The sequence below is a fragment of the Zootermopsis nevadensis genome, unplaced genomic scaffold (genome assembly GCF_977971745.1).
Source record: "Zootermopsis nevadensis isolate Lab colony 2312 unplaced genomic scaffold, Znev_1.0 Znev_ptg000023l, whole genome shotgun sequence".
In the NCBI taxonomy this organism is placed as follows: domain Eukaryota; kingdom Metazoa; phylum Arthropoda; class Insecta; order Blattodea; family Termopsidae; genus Zootermopsis; species Zootermopsis nevadensis.
This window is the reverse complement of record NW_028259155.1, coordinates 6,539,701-6,559,874: the sequence shown is the minus strand read 5'-3', so window position 1 is coordinate 6,559,874 and position 20,174 is coordinate 6,539,701. Positions and strand designations below refer to the sequence as shown.

The following is a 20,174-nucleotide window of genomic DNA, read 5'->3' as shown; positions in this document are numbered from 1 at the left end:
TGCGTCTTCTTACAACTTTTACAAACATATATCAACCATACCCCGTATTGCCCCGGGCACGGGGCAAAATGGGGCAAGTTACATTTTTTGTAAAGAAATTAATATTTAAAAAAAATATAACTCTCAGAACTAAACTGATAACTCATTAAAAATCTCAAAGAGACCATAAATCCACACAAAGTCCCTTCCACATGCCTCCAAATATTAAGTTCCTCGTTCTGCCCTGGTCTCCGCTATGTTCTAAGTAGCTTATATTTAATTCAGATTGCTTTCCCGTCGCTGAGTAATTTTCTGCAGGCAATAGTCACGTGCCTTCTCAAGAAACTAATTAAAATTAAAGTAAAACTGAGTTAAATTTGTACTCCGGACTAAAGGAAAGAATTGAAAGTTTTCTATTATAATGTACTGAGAACTTTGGGTGTTTAATTTCGATGGAACAGTCTGAACAGAGGAAAATAGAACGCTTCCTCCTTCTCTAACACCAAACTCATTTTCACACCAAACACACCGTTCAAATAAACCTTGGAGATTCGGCGTGGTAATAAAATTATAGTTAAAACTTTAGAGCGGTATTACGTTGAATATTTTATTGTTTATCTGTGAGCAATATTTTATTTCAAAGCTCAATTGATTCTCCTCATGTCTCGCATTCTCAAGAGATCATCGGATCCGAATTCCACATGCAGGTCGGCTATCCTAATTAAGGTGCTTCGTGGTTCTGCACTGCCCCTCCAGCAACTGACAATAACACTTCCTTCTGCATCTTGAATATTTCATGATTTATCAATTTTCACTTCGACACTCATAAACGTAGTTCATAATTCTAGGAAGTTTGAACTAACTCAGTGTACAATTCCATCTAGTGTCGAGGTTAAGAATGAATAGGATCTATACCCCCTAACCCCCCCCCCCCCTCCAAGGGTCCTCATGACGTATAGTGGGACAGCTTTACTTTTACAATTTGACCTGTTTTCTTTTTGTGATAAATGTCTCACACTGCATTTGGGCGAATTATAGATGACACAAATATGACGACCAGCTTCGTTATATCATGAATATAAAACACTGGCATTTGCAAATCGAGGTCTTTGCACGAACGGGGTATAAAAAATTTAGTCCTTAAAACGGTAACCTGATTATAAAATCAATTCATCAGCTAACCTAAAAGCCCTATTTTTTTGTGTTTGCATATTTTCCAAGCTTGGCATTGTAGCAATGTTCGTTATGTAGGGGTTTATCTTGAAATTCAGTATACTATGTTGTCATGTTTTTTTTTTTTCGAATATTTTTTTTCCTTCCCGTGGCGTGCGCGTTGCTGCCATAGTGAAGGGTGAAGAGGTCGTTTCTGAAGAAATCGGTTGTTTGCGTGCGGCTGGCTTCCTTTCCGCTGCACCCACAAGACGCCTGTTCCGTGGTCACTAGCGCCTCTGCAGGGGCGAGGTTGAAACTCCCACTGACTACAGTAGCCGTCATCAAATTGTATGTTTGAAGGTCTCAGCCAAAACTCACAACGTTGGAACGCGAACAGCGGAAGTCTTTTCGTGGCCTTGAAGAATGCAATTTAGTAACGGCTGTTGTAGACCTGATAATCTACTGAACGAAATGACAATAATGGCAGACAAAAGGTTGTTGTAAAAATTAGACGCATGTGACAAACGTGATGTGGTTAGTTCACTCGTATGTCGTGGTTACTTAAGACACTTGTATTTGGTTATGAAAAACTAAACGTGGTGTATCGATTTTCAACGTTTGCGTTAGATCAGATAGAATATTTTCGAAATATACCCAGTTGTAACGCTATTACAATATCTGTAGTTTAAATGTTATCGTTAGACAGCCTGAGATTATTTAATTAAGTCAACCAAATTTTAATTTGCCACCACGAAAGAAAAGACATTTTAAATCCTATTCAAGTTAAACTACTTAAATTCTCCGATACTTTTTTTTTATTTTGACTCTGAAGAAGGAAGTGGTAACTTCCATCGAAACTACAATAATTATTTCCACGTTTGTTATATCCAGGTGACTATACAGATAAAAGCCTCGGCGATTGTTCTGTGTGCAAACAGCGATATTAGTTGTTTTTAACGACTTTCTAGGTCGTGTTAAAGAAACGTTTGTTTAATCGACCTTGTTTTATGCACGAAATGTGAGTCACTCGAATACAGTAGGACGGACTTCTCTGTCTCTGAGAAGTGTGCGACTTGCACGATTTAGCAAGCGTTGAAGTCTGTATACGCTCAGTTACATTAACATTTATTTGAGATTGCTGTCTCCTACGATGTAGCGTCTTGTAGTCTGAAGGTAGAAGATTACGACTTTTCAGATTCTCTTTCCATCCCTAATATCAGGGCTGCTAGTTACTGTTTCCTGACGTGATGAATTATTTTTGAAAAATTCTCGTATCGAACCCATTCTTTTTAGTAATAGTTTACATTTCTCGCAAAAGAAAAACACCAACAGTTGTGATGGAATAATTACCATTCTTATTTTGTACGTTGGAGTCCCAAGATTTTCAACTCGACCCTGAAACCGATTATCCTGGCTGAGATTGGTCTTTTTTTTTCTCAGTCACTCCCAGCACCTTCTTAAAACAAGCAAAGACTTCTTTTCACGCCTTTTCTAACCCCGTCATTTCAAATAAAAATGCTACCTTTCGATGCCCTACACAAACAACGTTTGACATGTGCCTTTATTTCCAAACATTAAAGATACGTATCGAATGGAAAGTTTATATGGACTTCAGCATTGTGAAGGTATTATCCCAACATTTACCTTGCGAGACCGATGAAAGAGAAACTAATGACAACAGACAGTACAGGTGGCAACCAGGCCGCGTGTCGACAAGGTCAACCCCCCCCCCCCCCCAAAAAAAAAAAACTATTGCAACACCAGCATAGTAGATTCGCTTTCTTCATAATCACTCTTATAAATTATTCGACAACTTCGCAGAGTTAGCGTTGTTACTAGCCATTGAACTGAGTCTTTTATGAGAAGATATTAAATAGCCACACCACGGTGGCCTAGCGGTTAGAACGCTGGCCTTGTAATCCTGGGGTCTCGGGTTCGATTCCCTGCGGTGCCCGAATTTATAACTTGTGTTGGGCAAGGCCGTGGTCTAGGCAACACGGAGTTTTCCTCCGTGGCATCCCAACAATTACTCCATTCACACACACAGAAGAAGGCAATGGCAAACCACTTCTGGATCATCTGCCAAGAACGTATATGAACAGGTCCCAGTCCGAGAAAAGGATGGAAGGATCCTGTTCATATGGACCTGTCGTCAGACAGAACACTAAATAATAATAAGATGAGGTGGTCTAGCGGTTAGAACGCTGGCCTTGTAATCCTGGGGTCTCGGGTTCGATTCCCGGCGGTGCCCGAATTTATAACTTGTGTTGGGCAAGGCCGTGGTCTAGGCAACACGGAGTTTTCCTCCGTGGCATCCCAACAATTACTCCATTCACACACAGAAGAAGGCAATGGCAAACCACTTCTGGATCATCTGCCAAGAACGTATATGAACAGGTCCCAGTCCGAGAAAAGGATGGAAAGATCCTGTTCATATGGACCTGTCGTCAGACAGAACACTAAATAAATAAAAATAAATTAAATAGCCTCTCATGTGCTTAAGAAAGAACTGCCTTTTATGACGACCGATGGGAGGCGTTTACGTTAAGTATCCGCCACTGGATTATGTCTTGCTTCAGATCCAGTGAACTCACACAACGAATGGATGTCCCAAACCATCTATTCTCTTTGTGTTTTCTGAATAAAATTTTCTGTGCATTTTTCATCCGTCTCATGTATGTTACATGCCTGATCCATATTATCCTCCTTGGTTTTGTCACTCTGATAAAACACACGAAAAAACTCCTTATGATTTATCTTTATGATGTAATTTTATATGTACTTTTTATTCTTTCTTCTAAAATAACCTCAGTTCATTTCGTTTCTTTACAACGACAGACCATTTCCACACTAACTTAATCTTCAAGTTTTTAGACCAGGAAACGGGGAAGATGGCTGCCTTCCGGGCTCTAGCGCCATGTAGACTGATAGAAGTTTACCCACGTTTCAGAGGTCTTTGCTCCCTCCATCATCAGCGTGAATCCCAGACTACACGGCGCTACAGTTCGGAAGGCAGCCATCTTTGTACTCACCGCCGCGAAAACCTTAAAGCCTACTTAGGAGACGAGGAGATGAATTTTTATTAACTAAATAACAGTAAGTTTTCCCCAAATTTAAAGTTATGCTAATTGTGTCATAAAAATATCTTTTTTTAGCTCAATTCAAAGTTAATTAAAGACACTGAAGAACTTTCGACCTACTATGTTTTGCTAAGAGCAAATGCTTATATGTGGGTTTTAGGACAGGGTTACGTGTTTGGTTTATATTTTTTATTTTAAAGTATGAATTAATTTGGCTGAATGCTGAGAGACGCCATTCATAAAATACAATAGTTTTCTAACATGAAATTTTGCAGTACTTCATGTTTTACAATTGATAACGATGTTTTATGTAATTGACGTGTTAGCTGGCATTACATTAGGCTCTGTGATAAGCAGTCTGACTGTCGTCGATTTTAAATTCGAGATACCACCGACCGATAAAAACACCCAATGCAGATGTTCTTGTATTATTATTTTTTTGGACAACAGTAAAGTTGAGAAATGGATGCAAAGTGTCGGATGTTAGAGAAAGCAGCCTGCGGTGTATATAGAAAATAAATTTGCATTTGTGTCTGTAATTATTGGTATATGTGCACAAATTTCCTATTTTCTCCATTGTTTGTGTCACATTCTATTGCTATATGCATACAGAATCTTATATTAATTTATATCTAACATTTAATATGGCAATAAATTTTAAGCTGGGCCTATAATAAGACATCTTCATTTTTTAAAATAACTTGCTCCAAATATGTACGTAGTATTCCACGTTAAAATTTCTTAGGATTTGTAAAACTTAAAAACTCGGGATGTGGCTGTGTCGGGGACACGGCCGTGGGTTTTACGTGAATACGTCTGCGTTAGCAGGTAATATTTTCTTTGGGATTTTCGGTGAGTATGGGCCGACATCAGAAATTTTAAATTTTTCACGAATTATTTTTGATTTGTCACCAACAAATATTTTACAAAGTTCACTTTTTATTACATAAATCGACAGATCTAGACGAGATCTTTCGTTTGGCGCGCTAGCACAAGGGAGTGGGCACCATTCTGCTTGCAGTCGTCTATGAGCGAACAGGTTAAATTAATTTAAAAAATATTCCTGAAACGCAGGCCGATGGACACATACGTTGTTGCGTTACGCACACACGTAATAATTTATACCCGAAACTAAACGGATATCGTGTGAATTAAAACGGTAATTAAGCAACAAAAATATTAAGTAGTTTTTTTAGATGTAAAATGAGTCAGTTTGCCTTTAGGCATCAGACTGTTGACAGGCGGAATCCCTGAGACTTATTATTAAAAACATAGGATTCTGCGGAACACAATTTCATAAACACTGTAACAGGTCATTTGCGTAGGCAATGTTCTTGGAACAGAGAGTAGCGGTACAACGCCTACTACACTGCATACCCAAAACCTTTTTCCTTCTTTACGCAAAACCGCTTATCAGAAAGTCCCCTTTACTCAATGTACTAACTGCGCAGAAAACATATTTGACAAGTAGAAATTAGGATTTGAATATTTATTCATATTATTTTTCTAAATAAACTAAAAATAATATAATGAAGATTACCTTTTCCAATTGTGTACGGTACGATTTATAAACACAGCCAGCGCGATACATAACCTCACACTGCACCTAAAGTTTAGACTAGACAACTATAAATTTAGTTTAAGGGGGCGGTACATGTAGACATATTTTTTTTCGATTCTCCACGTGCATGTGAGAGCGGCAAAAATGATTGAAACTAATAACAAGCGCATGGCGTATTTATTAAATATCAAATAAATACTAATTAGACTGCTTTAGAGTATCGAGGCACAATGACTGATCGCTTTCTTCAGAGTACTTCTACACTTTTACGGTAAATTTTGATGTGTATCCCGAGGTTACTCAAAGAAAACAACTTTTACCCCTTTTTGGGTAGTTTGCCCAGGTTTGGGAAGCACTGGGTTAGTTGATGGAACGATTTCAGGCAAGGAATGGCGAGGGATCTGATGACACCACACACGTGGTGGTGACTGACACAAATTCGGTTCTTGGAATTTTCAATCAGCAATGGCTACAAAAGATCTCCTTGTTTCAAACCATTCTGAACAGGAAATGAACAACACTAACACATAACTTGACTGTAGAATCCATTTTAATTAGCTTAAATAGTTTCATTGTTGTATCGAAGTTATTGACAATGCTGAAGAAAAATGCTTCGCCCCTAACTGAATTAGTGTTTGGAAAATGCAAAGGGCTGATTTAGGATTCCATTGCACTCTCTTTTTTAACCCCAGTATAGTATGAGAAATGCAGAATGTGTGATCAGTAGTTTAGATCTTATCAGAAGAATCTCTCATGTATTTGATGACGGCTATATTATTGGAATACAAATGCTTGTGGATCTCGAATCGTAACCTCGCTACATAGACTTGTTTCTAATTCCAGCTACTTCACACATTTTCAATAGCAAACAATACCGGCATAAAACAGAGGCCGTATCTTGTTACAGCACTTCAAGACACTCTCAAGAACAGAGCAGCAAAGAAATGCGTAATTATTGTCACGAAGACATGATAATGATTACTGGCCCAGCTTACGCCGGGCACAACAAAAAATTGGTTAAAGACTCATCAAATGTTCCCCTCCACGGAAATCTTTAGTAAAAGGCGAAAGATTTAAGCGTATCGAAGGGAAACCAGAGTACCAGTTTGTGCTGCTTGAGGGAAATATAACAACCGGGCAACAACTTGGAAATGAGGGATCTGATCTCAAAACTGACAAAATAAAATTAGTTTTCCATGAATGGGTATCAAAGAAAAGAACTTACTTTCGAAACAATTATTCCCAGATTTCAGTCGCATTCGTTTTTGGTTTCATTCGACACGCTCATCTAGTTTCAATCTGTTATTGCCGTTACGTTTCCAAACATTTCTGCCTGACAGGAGAGCCATCTATCGGTCCGTTTCAGTACTTGCTCCTTGTTAATAATTCTGTGTACTGACTATATTTGTTCTGATAATTACAATGAGCAAAGGAAGTGTATTATATTTACAGCAAATTACTTTTTCTTAATTGCCTTTCAGTGAAAAAACTGATGTAAAAGATGATGGCCGCCCACTTTCGGACTTAGAAAATCTCGGGGTGTGGCTGTGTCGGGGACATGGCCGTGGGTTTTACGTGAATACGTCTGCATTAGCGGGTAATATTTTCTTTGGGATATGGGAATGAAATGAAACTAACGAAATGGATACATGGCTTTTATTTAGCACAACAAATACACAGAGTCTTAGCTAGTAATCGATGACAATTTTGTTTAGCATTGGTCTGTGGTAAGAGAAGTAAGACAAGAAAGGGCATAACTGAGATGTTAATGTTTCTTACGAACGCCAAGTCTATAGTAGTGTTGCCCAGTTTTGTAGGCGTCGTTGGCACATACTGCAGACGGAACTCGCGTTGCATGAATTCAACCAGAGACTGGTTGCGTCGTACGTCGATGTTGAAGACACCGTTAAAACGATCGGAGTTTCCGTGTCGGGTTCGAAGTTGGGAAAGATTTTCCTAACTCTCTCCGAATATTGCATGAGCGATCGATACAGACAGAATTCAACCTCAGAGGCCGACGCATTCGGGTGTAAGTATACGACTCCCAAGAGGAACTTCGTGTGATCGTTGATGGTAACGTCCACTAGGCATATGTCACCAACGGATGATTCCTCTATCTTCAGTTTGCGACTCCCGTCGTTTGCCGCGCGCGCCGCGTCGACTTTCCGACGTTCCCGAAACCGTCTCACTCGTTCCGCCACGGACATGGCGGCACTGATCAATGACTGATTAGACGCCCTTTCCGATGAGATGCGTTGCTTGTATTTCCTCTGGGCTTTTCGGTGAGTATGGGCCGACATCAGAAAGTTTAAATTTTTCACGACTTATTTTTGGTTTGTCACCAACAAATATTTTACAAAGTTCAAATCGACAGATCTAGACGAGATCTTTCGTTTGGCACCAAAATCAGCGCGATAGCACATCGGAGTCGCGAGATATACTGCGCGGAAAATTTCGCCCACGCCCGAAATGGCCGCCAGTCGCCGCGGGACCCCACCCGCGCCTCACGCATGCGCGGCGCCAACTCAAGGTCATGCTCGCATCGTAGTCGTATACCCGATCGAACGAGACCACATTTATTTCAATCGTGTTATTAGTCACGAAGTTATAGTGTCGGAATTTTACATGGCCGTTTCCGTCCTGGTAGCCCATATGTCGGACTGATTTTAAAGACGTATTCACGTTAAAAAAACCGATTTCTTACAATTTTGTAAGTTGCGTGATTTCTTAGGACTTAATATGAAATACGTAATTAGTTTCTTGGGCATAAAATGTGACTGTTAGATTTACGTGGCTTACCTTCTCTAACCTAACAGCTTTAGACATGGCAGAAATGTTTTCTTCTCACAGGCAATGTCACACAAAATTTATGCAGTGGAGAAAGACCGGTTCGATGTAATATTTCACGTTCCTAGATGAAGTGTTATAAAAGATGTTCATTAACCACACACAAAGGTAGTTGGTACAATGCAACCTTCGTGACCCTTCTTGCAGGTGATGATTAATGCGGTCGTTCAATCTGATGTGGGTTTTATCCAACTTGAATGATGAGTATTATAAAGGACTGAAAACAGAATTAAAATCCCCTATCAGAGACGAATAGGTTTTGTATGCCCGCAGTATTCGAGGCAGTCTGTTCCTTTTTTTTTGTAATTAAAAAATAACAGGTAATGTAACAATTTCGTATCAAATAAAATGCTTCGCTGTAAATTAATTATTCTACTAATGTATAACAGATTTTGACAATGTAGTAAGTCGCTTTATTAACTGAGCTGACGTTTAAATTCATATAATTGTTATAGTTCTTTCAGTTTAAAGACCTGGGTTTTTATTCCGTTGACAGAAATGTTAGTAGAATTTTTTTTTAAATTAAAATGTCGATGTTTGGGTTCTGGTGTTGTAGTTGGTTTCAACGTTCCTGAGAAACACTGTTGTCTTCTTCAGGACAAAAAAATTGGCGCCTACCTACAATTTATTTTATTTAGTGTTCTGTCTGAGGACAGGTCCATATGAACAGGATCCTTCCATCCTTTTCTCGGACTGGGACCTGTTCATATACGTTCTTGGCAGATGATCCAGAAGTGGTTTGCCATTGCCTTCTTCTGTGTGTGAATGGAGTAATTGTTGGGATGCCACGGAGGAAAACTCCGTGTTGCCTAGACCACGGCCTTTCCCAACACAAGTTATAAATTCGGGCACCGCCGGGAATCGAACCCGAGAGACCAGGATTACAAGGCCAGCGTTCTAACCGCTACCTACAATGCCACACGCTTTAGAACCCAGAATATTAACATCAACATTTTACATCTCCGTAAGAACCACAAACCTAGTGAGTTTCGTTAAAAATGAACTACGTAAGTAAAGAAACTTTAAAATATAATCAATTACACGGTCAATCCAGGAAATTTTGAAAATACGTCGGTACAATCACATTTCGAAGGTCTCCGACTTTTTTGAAGAAGCTTCTGTCAACATCAACGATTCAGCGCCGTATAAAAGCACAGAGCGAACATAACATCTGAGTAGTCTTAACTTGGCGTTTAAGTTTAAGTCTCTATTCCTGAACATTTATCCCATTTTGATGAAAGTGGCTCTGGCTTTTTCGATACGGCACTTTATTTCCAAGGAGTGATCCCACTGGTCATTAATTGTGCTGTCCAAGTATTTGTATTTCGATACTCCAATAAGCATTATACACAAATAATTTTAATTCATGACCTCAGCCATGATTGCCGGTCTTTGAACCATGGTTCGAAGCCGCGTTCTCCCGAATGAGAAGCAGAATTTTTAACCAATGGGGAAATATAGACATGGACCAAAATTAAGTGTCAAACATCTTAATTTATACGTATATTCCGTCAAATAAATTCGGGTAGGCTAGTACAAACATTACTTCAAAATTATGGCTCAATTTAATGAGCTTTACGCAAACAACGATTCGAACGTCTATAATCAATACTTTTAAGTGTTCTTCACAATCTAGAGTAAGCGATGAGCAGTTTATTGGAGGGCGCATGTCTGTCTGTCTGTCTGTCGCGTTTTTTAAGCCAACCCTTATAAACCCCCATGGGTACCCCAAGAGACGAGGTTTTTCCCACACGGCCTAAGTCTTATACTAGTTCCAACAATGTAAAATGAGTTAATTGCTAAACACATTGTTGCAACAATGATATAGGATGACAACAGCAACAATTACTTTGTAAATTGTTGCATTTATGCCATTGTAGCATTTCTTATTCCCATAGTTGCCCTGCAGACGTTAACACCTTCAGTGTGGCGTAAAGAACTCCTTAGGAAGTTCAGTTCACTCCAAAGAGTACACCTTTAAAATCTTGTTCTGAAACCATACACTCACATTGCACCGGATCAATGCCAGAAACTTCTTGTCATACTTTTGACCTGTTTATGGGATTTATGGATTGAGGTCGTCAAATATGTACCCTTCCTGCTGTCAAATTATTATCCTTATATAATGTGAGCGTGTAACGTGGTACCTGTACGTGAAATGACATGTTTATCGCCTAACAGTTCAGTTCATGGTAAGGGTAGAAAAGGTTACGACGCGGTGAAAGGGCAGGAAAAGAGGTTTGCGATGAAACCGAAAGATAGCGCACGCGACAATTACCGTGCTAGAGCATGGGATCACCCCTCCTTTCTTTTACACACGCGCATGCGCACACACACATACACATACGTGCATGTAAGCACAAAATTAATCATCTCTGGCGTGGTCTGTTGTTCACCACCATTCTTGTATCCTCTGTGAAATTTACATGTGTAAATGTTCAGTCAGAACAAAACATTCTCAACACGAATAAACACAAGGCCATCTTGGTGGTATAAAAGATCGTGTGGCGTGGTAGTGGATTTTCATCGTCTGAAATCAATGCGTTTCCTACGTTCAGAAATAATCATTTATGTTTTTTTTAAATGTTCCCTTAAAATTGTAAGTTCATTTCAAGGTTATGTTTGGGGAAAGCGGCAATGGATGGGGCGAGAGGTGTGCACCGGGGAAGCCTGAGGGGAAGAGACCGCTGGGGAGACCTAGACGTAGATGGGGGGATAATCTCAGGCGGGATCTATGGGAGATAGGAGTTGAAGGAGACTGGATTTTGTTGGCCCAGGACAGGGTCCGGTGGAGGGCTTTGGTTAATTCGGTGATGAACCTTCGGGTTCGCTAAGCCATTGGTTGGTTGGGTCCACTATTTGGGAAGCCTGAGGGGAAGAGACCTCTAGAGAGACCTAGACGTAGATGGGAGGAAAATCTCAGGCGGGATCTATGGGAGATAGGAGTCGAAGGAGACTGGATTTTGTTGGCCCAGGACAGGGTCCGGTGGAGGGCTTTGGTTAATTCAGTGATGAACCTTCGGGTTCCACAAGCCAGGTAGTTAGTTAATTGAAGTTCACACTAAAAAATAAGAAAGTTGAATCACTTTTCTTCCCTTCGGTTCTGACCGTTCCTCGGATAAGTTGAGTAGTAATTGGAATGTGACTGTCCGAGCAGCGGCAAGGAATTGCGACCACTTCCACGACCAAGTCGTAAGTGTTTAGCGTCACCAACGTTAAGAAAAACGTTCTTTAAAAAAAATTACGCGTTTTAGTTAGTTTAAATCTGCGGATTCTAATTGGTCAGCGAGAATGGAACTTAGTCCGCTTCTTGGTCGAACAACTAGTCCTCTCCTAACTCCATTCTTGGTCCCTTCTTACTTAAAATCACGCAGTTACGTTCCGCTATTGATTTTGTAAGACTTATGAGTAATTTACATACATCAGATTTATACACGACTATAATACTGCATGACCCGGAACTTCGAATACTAGAACAATATTTCAACTGCGATTTAAGGAAATTATCGCATATAATCACCATCGTATCCGACTATTATATCATGTTGTCGTTATAAATTTATCTGAAACGGAATGCATTACCATCCATTGTCCCTCTATTTACATTATAATGTAGGTAAAATTTCTAATAATAGGCCCAACAATGGTCTGTTTAATTTCACAAACATGTTCAGTATTCCTCCGTCGAATCCAATACTGAACAACAGCAATTACTGCCCTTTGTGAGTTAAATCAAGATGTCGATGAAAACTTTCAGGTTGACTACCATTGAACAGCTACTTTAAATACACGCATTAAAAAGCAAATTAAATATGATCATTCTGTACTAACTATAGTGTCAAACTTGACAGGAATAGGACTTCCTTTGTGTGTTGAACAGTAAAATAATTTATTGCAGTGTTGAATTTGCATATCACATTGAATGTCCAAAATTACAATATTCTATGACGTAAATCAAATGTAAAAACATCTTCGCAGATCTTAAAGTTATTATCCTTTTAAATGCAGTAATATAAAACCGACTTTCAGGTTCCAGTTTAAAATCTCCCGCCAAACTCAAACTCTGTCAGAATCCACAATAGATGTCACTGAAACCTCATTTTTATTTCTAGCTACCAGACTTGCCACCTTTAGAAGTTATTCCAATTCTTTCCGCATCGCATGAATGGCGCCCTTGTACAGGCAAGCGTGACGAACATTGGATCCGTCCAATAGTAAGTAAATTATGAGTGCTACTAATATTGTGTTTGCAGAACTAGAATTCTCAACATGGCTCTTACTAAAGCCTGAAATATCGTAGCCACATTGATAACGTTATCTCAACTATACAAGGTATTTTGTATAAAATACAACGATCGTAACAAGGCGGGCAAGTCGATGTAATGACTAGTGTCTGACATTATTCGGCTACCCTGATCGAGGTTTCCCGTAATCACATTCCCAGCTAAAGTTTTATGGCACAGTTTACCACTTCGTTATACGTTTCGTATGCAAGAATGGTCAAACTTAGGTAGGGACGACGTCGATCGCTTGCGCGAGACTCCATCTTGGTTAGGTTAGCACAGAGGTATAGTACCATAAGTGTGCAAATCAATAACAAATTCAATGACGGAACTAGTAATACTAAAGATAAGTGCAACAAACCATGGGAACTAAACATAAATGCTGTTTAGAGTTTATTATTTGCTATGTGATACAAAATAACATTTATTGATTAATATAACACATACATATATAAGTATATAGATCGGTAATGTATATTCGGATGTCTTGGTAGGGCTCGAGTGCACCTTGTGCACTTGGTGACGATGTTCCTGAAGCAGGAGAAAAGGACGGACCTGGTGATACTCAATACGTGGATAACCCATCGTCTGCTGCTGACGTATCTAGTAATATGCGCATGATACTGCGCTCTGCTGGGCGCATTAGCAATTGGTTGCGTAGTGCGCGCAGTTCTGCCACAACAAAATCACCAAATTTTTGGACGTCGTCCCGAGGTGAATCAATGATTTCTCTAGCCCTATTCAGAACGTGCACTATTGCTGTATGGTTCACACGACGACAGCTGACCTCAGCTATCTTCCCTCTCTCTTCTTTGCTTAGACTCTAGACTGAGGGAAATATTTACCTGCTCTCCGGACCGTTTACACACATCATAATCCCTAACGGTAATCTATAAACCCTCGCAGTGTAAACGTAGCAATACATGACATGTCGAGAGGTTTTAGCTTATATGGAACACGTGGTAAAATAAACACGTACAGATATAGTTCTCATCAGCTAAGTTCAGAACGTTTACATTTCTGGAGTGATTTCTGTGAAGTAAACATAGATCTGTATCTATACAGAGAGATGGCATAAACTAAGGGCCCCGGGAGGGACACCTACCATGAATGGGAACTCATAATTTTGTAAGAGAAGTCAGCATAAATAGCATGAAGATCTTACTTTCGATCATGCAGCAGAGTACTTAATAAGCCACGTTCAGCAAATCTAGCTGCCAACCGTTTCAGAGCCAAAACACGAGGTAGGAACTTTACTTTCGACTTCACTAAAAACTGTTTCAAACACACTGATCCCCCCCCCCCCCCTCTGCAGCAAACCTGTGCTTTTCAACTTCTGATGCTAACAGATCAAACCAAATTATTTGCATTTCTTTACTGTTGACCAGAGATGCACAACCGGTGTGTCGCAGAGGCCATCTAGGTGTGCCGCGAAATTTTCACCTCTTATTATAATTATAACCGTAATGAGATAAATAATTGTTAATCTTGTTTTCTGATCTGTCTCACTTTTCATTTTCTTTATTACGATCGCGCAGACTGAGGACAGACAAGATCTACTAAACGGAATTGGAAAACAACACAACCACTTTGCAGCAAAACATGTGTATCTGCCCTTTACTGTTATTGATACTATGTGTATTTTCTGCAATATACATGTATAAATACAAATAAGTATCTTTAAGTTTAAATGTTTATACATAGTTAATAAATTTTGTATTAAACGGTAGGAAATATTATATTTTAATTTATTTAAAATAATGAATATATTTAAAATAAATGACATAATAATAAAAATGATTTATTATAAACATGAAATAGAACATTTTTCGGTTGGGGTCGATTTAGAAGAAGTTGTCGCGGCCAATCAGTTCCATAAAAGATCCACCCCCACCCCACCCACGATATGCAAAATTGGGTTGGTGTGCCGCAATGACTATTCGAGTTTAGAAAGGTTGCGCAATACTGTTGTTGACCATTGTTCTGCGAAATGACGTTGCAATACGTTTTCTGCTGGTAAATTTATCTTCCTGTTTCTTTAAAAACAGCCTGCCCTTGTCTGTTGTACTTTGTTCTGCCGAATTATATATCTCATTGGGTTCAACGAGCCCTCCTGCTTCGTATACGAGAGATCCCTGATTCAAGTTCCGGCTTTGAGACCGGCAATCCTGACTAAGGTTTTTCGTGGCTTTCCTCAGACCTCCAGGCCAATGTCGGGATAGGACCATACAATTAGGCCATTATCGCTGTATTACACGTCTTTTTCAATTTATTATTCACTGTTACCCTCTTATTCACCGGATTTTAAAAGTGATGTGAATGCCATCATTTAAATCTATGTATGTCTTCTTTAATCGTTTCTGTCAATGGACCGTCGGTTTTAACGTAATAAGCACTGCGGCGCTAATTTTGTCTTACTTATCTTAGCGTTTATTTTGACCGTCACTGCAAAATAACAATATTTCGAGATTATGCCATCTTGCATTAATTACTCTAACACATGATCAGTGCTTTTCATTCTGCTCAGCTGTTCACCAAGCTGTTTTACTCCGAAAAACAAAGTTGCTTTTGTCGATGCAAAACTGCGCGAGATTCTTTGAGTTGTTAATAAGTCTTAAATTGTAAGAGTATTCAATGGTGTTGAGGATAGTGGTATTTTCTTCTCTTAAAAATATATTTTCTTTCACATATTGTGGTGTTGTACTTATGTAAATAGCTACATGAACACATATTTACAAGAATTACGTTTTTACCATGTATAGGCCACCTATTTACTCTTAGCAAGGTATTGTATACGTATTATAGAAAGTCCAATTTATTGACATGATCAACCATTATATTATTTAATACTGTTCTTGATCACACAAATGTATTCCTTCAAAAGCCATAATTTTACTTTCATTTTCTGCCTACAAGTGCAACGCCCTGAATGGCAGATCACAAGGCCATCTCCTTGGATCGCCTTTGAGATTATTGACTGAAGAACAAAATAAAAGTTTGTAATGGATTTTCTTGTACAGTCAAAGAATACAACATTATGGATAAATCCGTGCCCATAAAGAACTGATTGTAAGACCATAATATAATTCACAGATAAATTCAGCATGTAGTGGGTCATGCACGGTATAGGGATACAGGTGTTGAAAATTTAGTTGCATTGTAAGTTCAGTCATTTAGCTGTTTAAATGTAAATTGCAGTGGTTTATAGAGACTTCTATTTAGTATAGGCAATGTTACTATTTTGTCCCAATTGTGCTAATACTCTCATCGTCGAAGAGGGGAATTTGTTTCTGAGATTTGGTTGTTTCACCTGCCCATATGTATATAACATCAGACATGTTACTGGTTCTCGTATTTATCCTCGGTTGAAGGTAGGAGTGCATCCTTTATTAACGTTCAGGTTTTTCTGGGTTCTTTGCAAAAACACGTGAATTTGATGTGTTTAAGATAGTGGTCTACACAGCCGATTAACATTCAAACATAACCTAGTTTGGAGAATGAAAGGTTCCTTCTTGTGTTTTTAACATCATGAAAATTTTGCTTATAAGAGAATGATAAATTTTACTAACGCTGTAAATTTAATGACTATATTAAAATATCAGTATAAAGTTAGGTATGAATGAGAATAAAATTAATGAGGTGTGAGAGTAGGGCAGGTTAGGTTTCTAGTTATGCAAATGAAATTGTGTAGGAAGAGAATGGCACCATTAGTGGTAGTTATATTAAGCTATGGATTGAAGGTGTTTGAGAATAGGGTATTGAGGAGGATATTTGGGCCAAGAGAGAAGATGATGATGGGGTATGGAGAAAACTGCATAATCATGAGCTTAGAAATTTGTTCACCTCCCCCAATATTGTCAGGGTGATAAGTCAAGAAGAATGAGATGGGCAGGACATGTGGCACACATGGAGGGGCAAGATGTGTGCACCAAGTATTGTTTGGGAAGCCTGAGGGGAAGAGACCACTGGGGAGAAGTAGATGGGAGGATAATCTATGGGAGATAGGAGTTGAAGGAGACTGGATTTTGTTGGCCCAGGACAGGGTCTAGTGGAGGGCTTTGGTTAGTTCGGCAATGAAACTTCGGGTTCTGTAAGCCATCTAATTAGTTAGTTAGTTATATTACACTTTGGTGCACAGAAAGGCAGTGTTTGACAGATGGTCTTCTGTATAGATAACCTAGCTCAATAAATGAGTAACTTTTAATCACAAGGCAGTTCCAGACTGAAATTTGAAATACTGTTGTGATATTAAATGGTGCATGAATTATAGTTTTCTCTTCTTTCAAAAAAGAAAAGTACATTTTCACATTTTAGAATATTTGTTGTCTTAGGTGAAGTTGGTTGACTTTCACAATTTCTCCCCCACTTATAAACTTGTGAGTATCTGTGACTTGTACTATCTTTGCAATTTTCTTGCAAATCAGATGAGGTTAGTTTGTGAGCTGTTTTGATTTGGTGTGGAATGACTGCAAAATTACAGGCTCTGGTGTGTGTGGCCAGCTTAGGAGTAACTTCCAGCATTGGCTGTTACTATTGTGATGACCATTTCTGATTAATATCATTTATTTCTCTTCTTAATCTGTAGTTCCAGTCTGTGCTGTTTCATATTGTTTTAAGCTCATTGTAACCAATATAACATGCTAGCAAGTTTGTTATTTTTAAGCTTTCTAATTAAAGAAGGAATAATATAAATTTTACAGTTTGAGATGTTTGTTCATCATTTATTCATGATTGAAAAGGCCAGTGTTATTATTTTATGTAAACAATTTTTTGGTGAAATTACAAAATGAGCTCAATGGACATGTGGGGCAGGAAGAAAGAAGATGGGAAAGTGTCCAGTTCCACACTTTATTTCTTAATAGTTGAATTTTGTACGAAAAGTAGAAGTTTAAAGTTAAGAAAATTATTTAATGTCTAATACGGAGGCCTGTTGCATTGTTACTTTCCTGTTTGGCTCTGGTTTTGCACTTAACCCTCCTCTAATATCCTGCCCCATTTATTTCCAGTTTCTTTAAAATATGTAATTTTATTTTGAACATTCTTCACATTAAACATTGTTATCATTCAAGGAGACAACCTTATGTTGACCATGATAACTTGGTTGATAGCACTTTTGTCTACAGTGTATGTGACCCAGGCACAGTTCTGAGTGAGATCTTCTGTAATCATTATGTTTTTAGTTGGTATGAAGGCTGTAAAACTTCATTTCTTCACATTTATTTTCTTTATTCTTGAAAGTACACAATATTTTAATGTAGTCACACTTTGCTATTGCCAAAATAGCATAGAACACATTAGACTAGGATGACAGGCTTGCAGGTTTAGAGTTGTTTGTCATTATAAATGCATATCTGATCAGTGCTTGCATGCTACATTCACGTTTTTTTTCCTTTAGCTTGGAATGCATCTTACTTTACAACACAGAAAACTTTGTGCATTGATATTAGTTTGACGGCATGTCATGCATACCGTATCATATTTTGACAATGTGCAAAGCTTCAGTGTTGTAATTTGTGTATGTTTAGTCTTTCACGCTGAGGAACCAACATTGCTCCTCTTATTATCATATGTGAATAAAAGAAGGAAAATAAGTGCAGGCATAAAAAATAAATGAAATTTTGTTTCATCCGTATTGCCACTATATTTTTGCAGAGTTTCTGTTTCAGATTTTAAAATTTCCAAATTCTGAGAAATGGTGTCCTCGTGACAAAATTACTGTTTCACACTTACAGTAATATTGGTTGATTTTCTTTGGGTTCTCTATTTTTTTTTCTGTCTTTCCAGCAACTTCTTTATTTGTTATGCCAAACTGAATTTAGTTAATTTGTGGAACTGAGTAATGTCTAAATACATGTGTACAGAAAGAACTGTATGTAACATAATCCAAAACTTGTTTTTCTGAATGCAATTTTTTATATATATATCTGTTCCAATTTATGTATAATTTTATTTTCTGTTGAAAGTCACAACTTTATTGTATTAATCTGTTGTGTCCATATGAAATAGAGTTTGAACAACAGATTTACTTCCTTTTTGGAAACAATTTCATAATAACTTCATATTCCTTTGATGCTTATGATCTTTGGTTCTATTAAAGACACTTCTGAAATTTATGACTGTATTTTAAAGAAATTCACTTGTTACTGACGATTCCATATCTCTATTTTCATTCAAATTTAATTACACTAGTTTATTTCATATGACTATGAAAACTTATTACAGGAAGTGGATGATGTTATGGGAGGAGCTGCTGCATGGGAGAATGTAGATTCAACAGATGAGCGATGTCCCAAATGTTTCCATACTCGAGCATACTTCATGCAAATTCAGACACGATCTGCTGACGAACCTATGACTACATTCTACAAGTGCTGTAACATTGTATGTGGACATAATTGGCGTGACTAGTTCATAAGTTTGTTGCTTCTGGACAGAAGTATTAGTTTTTCTGTTACTGTCATCAATTTTAAAGTCATCCTATGTCTTCCTTGATATCTGTGGCTGAGTTTAAGTGGTTTCCCGCAGCTCTAGAAATTGCAGCTCGATTTATATCAGAGGGTAAAGTAATTGCGCTTCCAACAGATACAGTGTACGGTTTGGCAGCGGCAGCTCAAAACACACAAGCTATCAGACAGGTGTACAAGATCAAGGGACGAGATCAGAAGAAGCCATTGGCTATATGTGTTGACAGTGTAAAATCAGTTTCTTGTTGGGGAAAGGCAAACAACCTCCCATCAGGTTTACTAGATGCCCTCTTGCCTGGACCTGTTACCATTGTCTTAGAGCGCACCTCAAGTCTGAACCCAGAACTGAATCCAGGCATTGACAAAGTTGGAATCCGTATTCCTGACAGTGAATTTGTGCTCCAGTTGTGCAGGAGACTTGGAACTCCATTAGCCTTGACTAGTGCTAATGCCAGTAATAAACCCAGCTGTTTAGATCCTGAGGAGTTCCGGAGCCTGTGGCCTCATTTGGCAGGTGTGTTTCATTCTGGAAGAATAGGAGATAGTGCGTCCTTTCGTGCTGGCTCCACAGTTGTCGATCTCAGTGTTCCTTGGAAATATCACATTCTCAGGCCTGGCAGTGCTCTTGCAAGTACTAAGGCAGTATTAGAACATTTTGCATTTGTAGAACATGATGAATATTTTACATTAAAATTACAGGAGACATATTTTGGTTGAGTAACTTTTGAAGTGCATGAATACCCTAAACAGACTTACATTGATGATGTATGATGTATTTGACATGAATGAAGCTAATAAGTTTTTGTAA

General features: G+C 38.5%; 2 protein-coding genes and 1 non-coding gene across 3 annotated transcripts; 2 read left to right on the top strand and 1 right to left on the bottom strand.

Moving 5' to 3' along the window:
* Positions 1 to 6,755: 6,755 nt before the first annotated feature.
* Positions 6,756 to 6,874, bottom strand: LOC147872871 (U5 spliceosomal RNA). Its single transcript, XR_015536752.1, has one exon. It is a non-coding gene; the product is annotated as a U5 spliceosomal RNA (small nuclear RNA).
* Positions 6,875 to 16,067: 9,193 nt separating this feature from the next.
* Positions 16,068 to 19,310, top strand: LOC110834588 (RNA polymerase III subunit K). The gene is made up of 2 exons (XM_022073902.2): positions 16,068 to 16,273; positions 19,125 to 19,310. The coding sequence occupies exons 1-2, from the start codon at positions 16,133 to 16,135 to the stop codon at positions 19,308 to 19,310; spliced, it is 327 nt and encodes a 108-aa protein (XP_021929594.1). The 5' UTR covers positions 16,068 to 16,132.
* Positions 19,311 to 19,381: 71 nt separating this feature from the next.
* Positions 19,382 to 20,117, top strand: Tcs1 (Threonyl-carbamoyl synthesis 1). Its single transcript, XM_022073900.2, has one exon. The coding sequence runs from the start codon at positions 19,382 to 19,384 to the stop codon at positions 20,081 to 20,083; it is 702 nt and encodes a 233-aa protein (XP_021929592.1). The 3' UTR covers positions 20,084 to 20,117.
* Positions 20,118 to 20,174: the final 57 nt, after the last annotated feature.

Bases quoted from the DNA above. Each gene is read 5' to 3' on its own strand.
- Tcs1 (XM_022073900.2), top strand. From the start codon at position 19,382: ATGTCTTCCTTGATATCTGTGGCTGAGTTTAAGTGGTTTCCCGCAGCT.
- LOC110834588 (XM_022073902.2), top strand. From the start codon at position 16,133: ATGTTACTATTTTGTCCCAATTGTGCTAATACTCTCATCGTCGAAGAG. The intron at 16,274-19,124 runs GTAGGAGTGCAT...AACTTATTACAG, and splicing joins GTATTTATCCTCGGTTGAAG to GAAGTGGATGATGTTATGGG.